General features: G+C 43.4%; 1 protein-coding gene across 1 annotated transcript; it reads right to left on the bottom strand.

Moving 5' to 3' along the window:
• Positions 1 to 5,098: 5,098 nt before the first annotated feature.
• On the bottom strand, positions 5,099 to 6,908 carry trmt12 (tRNA methyltransferase 12 homolog). The gene is given in 13 exon segments (XM_064972664.1): positions 5,099 to 5,437; positions 5,439 to 5,697; positions 5,700 to 5,736; positions 5,821 to 5,833; positions 5,835 to 5,872; positions 5,874 to 5,977; positions 6,105 to 6,192; positions 6,195 to 6,216; positions 6,364 to 6,385; positions 6,388 to 6,501; positions 6,609 to 6,648; positions 6,650 to 6,732; positions 6,902 to 6,908. Coding segments are annotated over 13 exon segments (918 nt in total). The 3' UTR covers positions 5,099 to 5,346.
• Positions 6,909 to 8,467: the final 1,559 nt, after the last annotated feature.

Below are 8,467 nucleotides of genomic sequence, written 5' to 3'. Positions count from 1 at the left end.
ACTGCTGGTGGTGAAGGAGACCAGACTACAGAGGTAAAGAGGGAGTTTACCCAAAAGGGCTTTGTAGATAAACACATACAAATGTATCTTCATGCGATTATAAAGTGAGGTTCAACCTACCATTTGGTACAATGTGTAATGGTGGGTGAGTGACTTGGCATTTGTAATAAAGCACAAGGATGCATGATAAACAGAGTCCAGTCTCTGTAAGACGGAGGAGGTTGCATGCATATACAACAAGTCACCATAATCAATTACAGAGAGAAAAGTGGCCTGAACAAGCTTCTTTCTAGCCATAAGCGGGAAGCAAGCCTTATTACGAAAATAAAAACCCAATTTCAATTTAAGATTTGTCACAAGATTATCCACATGAACATTAAAGGACAACTTGTCATCCAACCAAATACCTAGGTTTTTGTAGGATTATACTTTTTCAATGGATAAGCCACCAGATGTGACAATGCTAACGTTCTCTGGCAGAGTTCTAGCTCTGGTAAAGGTCATTCATTTAGTTTTTTGTTCAAGACCAGTTTGAGACGATAGTGACTGAAAAGCAGTCTGGAGCTCTTCAACAGCCTGAACCAGAGAAGGAGCACATGGATATATGTATCATTTGCATATAGATGTAACTTTGCTGGTTGCATCCCATTTCCCAAATCATTAATAAAAATTGAGAACAACACAGGAGCTAAAATGGAACCCTGGGGCACACCTCTATTAATCTCAAGAAAGCTAGACTGCTAGATTGTCAGTATATACACATTGTGTTCTGTCAGAAAGAAAGTTCCAAAAACAATTTACTGCCCCTTCACTCTGACCAATGTTTCTGAGTCTAACTAGCAACAATTCATGGTCAACTGAATCAAAGGCCTTTGATAAATCCACAAACAGAGCAGCACAATGTTGCTTTTTATCAAGTCCATTCATGATGTAATTTGCCACTGCAATAGCTGCATTTGTGGTGATGTGCCCAGATCTAAAGCCAGACTGAACCCCGCTCAGTATGTTCTTTTCAATTAAGAAGTTTTTTAACTAAGTTCACTAGGGAGTCATAGACTTTGGCCAGGATAGGGAGTTTAGAGAGGACCATAGTTATTAGCATCGGAGGGATCTCCACCCTTTAGCAGTGGGAGAACATAAGCTGATTTCCAAATGCTGGGTATGGAATTGGTCAAGAGACTCAAGTTGAAAATATGAGCCACAGGCTCAGTAATAGTACCAGCTGGCATCTTTAAGAGGTAGGGATCCAGATTGTCTGGACCTGCAGACTTTTTAGTGTCTATTGTCTTTAGTGCTTTATAGACCTCAGTATAAGAAACAGGCTCAAAGTTAAAATGGTTCACATGAGGGCCCATATCATAGTTGACTGTAACAGAGCTTACATTTGAGGCCTGGGCCACACCATTATCAAAAACTGAACCAGCAGATATGAAGTGCTTGTTAAAAATCCTACAATATCTGCTTTATCCTTCACTTCATTAGAATCTATCATTAAATGGTCAGGAAGGCCAGAGGATACATTAGAACCTGACACTGATTTGATTAGCTTCCAGAACATGGTAGGTTTGTTTAGGTTCTCTGTGACTGCATTTAAATAGTCATCTGATTTGGACTTCCTGATCAATCCAGTGCATTTGTTTCTTAGCGCTCTGAAGGAGGCCCAGTCAACAGGAGAATTTGTATGTCTAGCTTGAGCCCAAGAGATATTTCTCTTTCTAATTAATTCTGCCAAGTTATCTGAAAAGCAGGGATTGTCCCTTCCACTGAATCTATATTTCTTCACAGGGGGATGTTTATTGCAAATCGACACAGATTTCATATAAAAATAGTCCCAGGCAGTGTCAACATTGGGAATCAGACTTACTCTGTCAATATTGTGGTACAGATCAAGTAAGAACGCTTGCTCATCAAACTGTCTAAAATGTATTTTAAAAATATAACAGGGTTTGGCTTTGGTCATTTTTGTATTTTTAACACAATTAATTGCACAGTGATCACTGACATCATTACAGAATATCTAGGTCGATGTGTATTTGTGAGGTGTATTCGTTAGAATAATGTCCAATAGTGTTGGGATTTGGTCTTGTAGGCACATTAATTAAATGAGTGAGATTCAGAGAGTTACACAGATCTTTAAAAGAGTCTGATACAGATATAAGCATGTTTCAGTTCAAATCTAAAATAATGACTTCAGAGTCATTTAACTTGTGCAGGACATCAGAAAGAGAGTTAAGTTCGTCTCCCAAAGCGTAGGGCGGTCCGTAGCAGCCGAGGGCGGCCTGTAGCAGCCGAGGGAAGTCTGTAGCAGCCGAGAGCGGTCTGTAGCAGCCGAGGGCGGTCTGTAGCAGCCGAGGGCGGTCTGTAGCAGCCGAGGGAAGTCTGTAGCAGCCGAGAGCGGTCTGTAGCAGCCGAGGGCGGTCTGTAGCAGCCGAGGGCGGTCTGTAGCAGCCGAGGGCGGTCTGTAGCAGCCGAGGGAAGTCTGTAGCAGCCGAGAGCGGTCTGAGCAGCGAGGGCGGTCTGTAGCAGCCGAGGGCGGTCTGTAGCAGCCGAGGGCGGTCTGTAGCAGCCGAGGGAAGTCTGTAGCAGCCGTGAGCGGTCTGTAGCAGCCGAGGGCGGTCTGTAGCAGCCGAGGGCAGTCTGTAGCAGCCGACGGCGATCTGTAGCAGCCGAGGGCAGTCTGTAGCAGCCGAGGGCGGTCTGTAGCAGCCGAGGGCGGTCTGTAGCAGCCGAGGGCGGTCTGTAGCAGCCGAGGGCGGTCTGTAGCAGCCGAGAGCGGTCTGTAGCAGCCGAGGGCGGTCTGTAGCAGCCGAGGGCGGTCTGTAGCAGCCGAGGGCAGTCTGTAGCAGCCGAGGGCAGTCTGTAGCAGCCTACTACAGTGATGTGGGAGTCTTTATATACGTTCACTTGAACTGCAACCAATTCAAAATGTTTGGCTTTGGTAAATCAAGAGAATTTCAAGTTAGCTATTGAAGAAAAAAAAACATTTTTTTGTGTGTGTGATTATACAGTAGGCTTAGTAGCCCTTATTTTATGCAAATATTTATTCCTATGGTTACAATATTTATAAAGACATTTTACAAATGTGTCCCCAGAGAGGCATCATACAGGCTACTATACTTGGCAAGTCAGTTAAGAACACATTTTTATTTACAATGACGGCCTACCAAAAGGCAAAAAGCCTCCTGCGGGGATGAGGCTGGGATAACATTTTTTTGTAAGAAATGCAAATATAGGACAAAACACACATCATGACAAGAGTGACAACACAACACTGCCTAAAGCATGGCAGCAACACATGACAACACAGCATGGTAGCAACACAACATGGCAGCAGCACAAAACATGGAACAAACATTACTGGGCACAGACAACAGCACAACTTGCAAGAAGGTAGAAACAAAAATACACTGCTCAAAAAAAAAGGGAACACTAAAATAACATCCTAGATCTGAATGAATGAAATATTCTTATTAAATACTTTTTTCTTTACATAGTTGAATGTGCTGACAACAAAATCACACAAAAATTATCAATGGAAATCAAATTTATCAACCAATGGAGGTCTGGATTTGGAGTCACACTCAAAATTAAAGTGGAAAACCACACTACAGGCTGATCCAACTTTGATGTAATGTCTTTAAAACAAGTCAAGTGTGTGTGGCTTCCAAGTGCCTGTATGACCTCCCTACAACGCCTGGGCATGCTCCTGATGAGGTGGCGGATGGTCTCCTGAGGGATCTCCTCCCAGACCTGGACTAAAGCATCCGCCAAATCCTGGACAGTCTGTGGTGCAACGTGGCGTTGGTGGATGGAGCGAGACATGATGTCCCAGATGTGCTCACTTGGATTCAGGTCTGGGGAACGGGCGGGCCAGTCCATAGCATCAATGCCTTCCTCTTGCAGAAACTGCTGACACACTCCAGCCACATGAGGTCTAGCATTGTCTTGCATTAGGAGGAACCCAGGGCCAACTGCACCAGCATATGGTCTCACAAGGGGTCTGAGGATCTCATCTCGGTACCTAATGGCAGTCAGGCTACCTCTGGCGAGCACATGGAGGGCTGTGCGGTCCCGCAAAGAAATGCCACCCCACACCATGACTGACCCACCGCCAAACCGGTCATGCTGGAGGATGTTGCAGGCAGCAGAATGTTCTCCACGGCGTCTCCAGACTCTGTCACGTGCTCAGTGTGAACCTGCTTTCATCTGTGAAGAGCACAGGGCGCCAGTGGCTAATTTGCCAATCTTGGTGTTCTCTGGCAAATGCCAAACGTCCTGTACGGTGTTGGGCTGTAAGCACAACCCCCACCTGTGGACGTCGGGCCCTCATACCACCCTCATGGAGTCTGTTTCTGACCGTTTGAGCAGACACATGCACATTTGTGACCTACTGGAGGTCATTTTGCAGGGCTCTGGCAGTGCTCCTCCTGCTCCTTGCACAAAGGCGGAGGTAGCGGTCCTGCTGCTGGGTTGTTGCCCTCCTCCACATCTCCTGATGTACTGGCCTGTCTCCTGGTAGCGCCTCCATGCTCTGGACACTACGCTGACAGACACAGCAAACCTTCTTGCCACAGCTCGCATTGATGTGCCATCCTGGATGAGCTGCACTACCTGAGCCACTTGTGTGGGTTGTAGACTCCGTCTCATGATACCACTAGAGTGAAAGCACCGCCAGCATTCAAAAGTGACCAAAACATCAGCCAGGAAGCATAGGAACTGAGAAGTGGTCTGTGGTCCCCACCTGCAGAGCCACTCCTTTATTGGGGGTGTCTTGCTAATTGCCTATAATTTCCACCTGTTGTCTATTCCATTTGCACAACAGCATGTGAAATGTATTGTCAATCAGTGTTGCTTCCGAAGTGGACAGTTTGATTTCACAGAAGTGTGATTGACTTGGAGTTACATTGTGTTGTTTAAGTGTTCCCTTTATTTTTTTGAGCAGTGTACATCACACAAAGCAGCCAGAGTCATTGCATGTATAAACATTTGTAAAATCAGTTGTACAACAACCGGTAAACAACAGTTTCATTTTCACATTGTATAAACCTATAAACCATGTTTTTCTTTAAAAAAAAAACTAAATTCTGATTAATTTAAATTAGTGTGCAACAATTTATTAATAGCCACAAATGGCAGAGTACGCCAGATGGACTGGTCCATTTTTAGCCTAGTGGGCCTGTCTAATTTGGGTTTTTAGCGCAAAATTCTCATTATCTTGCTAATAATGGGGACCTCAAGGTGAAAAAAATGGGCCGGTGTGTTAGAAAGGGGTGATTTTTGGTCCCAGTCCGCCACTGGTACGACTACACAAATAAGAGTCATGCTACAGTCCTGTATTTTGTCTCCTCAGAGTGGCCTGCATTCTAAGAATAGTACTACATGGTGAATGTGAGGTGCGTATGACTTGACATGCTCAATGTGCTGGACGCCAGTCCAGAAGGATGTCCTGCAGTAGACAGGCAATGTGGATGGCTGTGTCCTTTGTCCAGGCACCCCAAACTTCTCTGTCACTCCCCTTAGGAGACACCTCTTCTTGGTCTCCTCCAGAAATGTCCACTCTCTCCATGACAGGAACAGAGGAAGTGTCACAGTCTGTAATATGATGTGGTGCGGTAACATTCTGGTGAATATGCAACATGCCACCGGTCCTTTTCCTCAGTAGTCGACAGGCAACAGGCCAGCCACCCACAGAGCTGGACCCAAATTCACCCGGTCAGCCAGGTTACACAATGGGAGCTGGAAAAACACCCAAAACGATTATTCTCAGATCACATAAACTGGTTGAGTTCTGATCTCCAGTATAAAGATGTTGTTCCTTACTTGCCGGTTGTCTCTTGTGGTCGGTGCAGTGATGCCACACTCCATTTAACTCCCAAGTTTCTTTGCAGGGCTTCCACGGCATCTGGGTTCCACTCACAAGCATGAACATGGCTGGCCCTCGCATGCACCAAGAATGGGATAGTTAAGTAGCCAATACCTAATAAAGAATAACAATATAAGGAATAACAATATAATCCTATAGTGCTAAATTATGCATAGATTATGAATATTTTCTGTAATTCATGGATAATATACACAGATATATACAAGATGTATTTTCTTACCTGCATATAAATCCACCACAGTCTCCCCACTGCAGTTGAATGAGGCAACCCTGAGCTTCTCTGTGATGTTGCCAGCAGAGAACATGCACACCTGGTCACATCAAACTCATCCCTCAAAGAAAGTTGTAAAACATGACACAACAATTGTAGTACATAACATGCAACTATTCCATTGAGACTACAAAGTAACACTTCTGGTACCATTTTTTTTAAAGAATACTGGTAGTGATGTCATTGAAAGGGTTAAAGGAGTCATTACCTGATATTGTTGTCTACATGTCCTCTCCAACTAGCATGGTCACTACCGGAGTTCTTAATCCACCCTTGGAGATTCAAGCTATCTTTGCCACATGTTCTGCAACCAGTGCTTGGGCCACTGCTGGCCACAAATCTGGACCTGTAACAGATGCATTGGAATAAACACACACACACTAAACCCATACAGAACGTAAAATTAGGCCTGTATCAATATGATAACAGTTTATATGCTATACTATAGCATACCTGTTTTCTTCCATACTGGCTGAGAAAAAGTGTTTTCCCCCTAAGACCACCAAGTCTCCGTGGCGCTGGCCACCGTGATGCATATCGTCTCTCAGATCCTCAGTCCATCTCTCACCATGGGATTCTAGTAGGTCCTATAAGACACTCACCAGCTTGTCACTGCTTGAGATCCTTCTCTCTCTCTTTGACAGCAGAGGAGCCTGTTGCATAGAGAAAAGCAGAACAATTACAGCAAATTGTTAGATTTCAATCCAAAAAGTCAATGAAGCTAGAGATCAGTTGATGATTAAGACTGTGCATATTGGTTGTTCTATTTGATTTTAATGACTTTTTTAATCGCACCACTTTTCATTTGAACAAAACTTTCCATACATATTTGCCTATGGTGGAAGTGGTCAGAAAGTGACTTTTTGAACCTGAATCCCAACACATTCAGGAGATTAAGGTGCCCAAAGTTGACCCATTTTGCATACGACGAGAAATCCATGTCTGCATCGCTGGAAAAGATAAAACGGTTGTGTTAGAAAAAATGTTTTTAATAAAAATTGTAATTTAACCTTTCAGGTCAAACTCAGATTTGTTTCCATTTTCCGCATATCTTGTAGCTTAGACCCTATTTTACATCATCTGGGGTGTTTGTCTTGTGACCGCCATCGGTTAAGGCACAACATACATATTATATATAAGATAAGAAAGAGTATGGAAAGTTTGTTGAAATCAAAAGGGGTGTGGTCAAAAAGTGCTTAAAACCAAATTGGAACCACCCATACATATTGGACATTGTCAGGAAGAGGTTTTACTGGCTGGTGTGTTTATGGATATATTCAATCGCTCCCTATCCCAGTCTGCTTTCCCCACATGCTTCAAGATGGCCACCATTGTTCCTGTACCCAAGAAAGCAAAGGTAACTGAACTACAGTTGAAATCTGAAGTTTAGATACACCTTAGCCAAATACATTTAAATTCAGTTTTTCACAATTCCTGACATTTGATCCTAGTACAAATTCCCTGTCTTAGGTCAGTTAGGATCACCAGTTTATTTTAAGAATGTGAAATGTCAGAATAATAGTAGAAAGATTTATTTCAGCTTGTATTTCTTTCATCACATTCCCAGTGCGTCAGAAGTTTACATACACTCAATTAGTAATTGGTAGCATTGTCTTAATTTGATTAACTTGGGTCAAATGTTTTGAGGAGGCTTCCACAAGCTTCCCACAATAGGTTTGGTGAATTTTGGCCTATTCCTCCTGACAGAGCCGGTGTAACTGAGTCCGGTTTGTAGGTCTCCTTGCTCACACATGCTTTTTCAGTTCTGCCCACAAATTTTCTATCGGATTGAGGTCAAGGCTTTGTGATGGCCACTCCAATACCTTGACTTTGTCCTTAAGCCATTTTGCCACAATTTTGGAAGTATGCTTGTGGTCATTGTCCGTTTGGAAGACCCATTTGCGACCAAGCTTTAACTTCCTGACTGATGTCTTGATATGTTGCTTCAATATATCCGCATAATTTCCCCCTCTCATGATGCCATCTATTTCGTGAAGTGCACCAGTCCCTCCTGCAGCAAAGAATCCCCACAACATGATGGCCAAACAGTTATATATATATATACAGTGCCTTGCGAAAGTATTCGGCCCCCTTGAACTTTGCGAACTTTTGCCACATTTCAGGCTTCAAACATAAAGATATAAAACTGTATTTTTTTGTGAAGAATCAACAACAAGTGGGACACAATCATGAAGTGGAACGACATTTATTGGATATTTCAAACTTTTTTAACAAATCAAAAACTGAAAAATTGGGCGTGCAAAATTATTCAGCCCCTTTACTTTCAGTGCAGCAAACTCTCTCCAGAAGTT

The sequence above is a fragment of the Oncorhynchus masou genome, chromosome 9 (assembly GCF_036934945.1).
Source record: "Oncorhynchus masou masou isolate Uvic2021 chromosome 9, UVic_Omas_1.1, whole genome shotgun sequence".
In the NCBI taxonomy this organism is placed as follows: Eukaryota; Metazoa; Chordata; class Actinopteri; order Salmoniformes; family Salmonidae; genus Oncorhynchus; species Oncorhynchus masou.
Note: the sequence above shows the minus strand (reverse complement) of the source record. Positions and strands in the feature narration are given on the sequence as shown.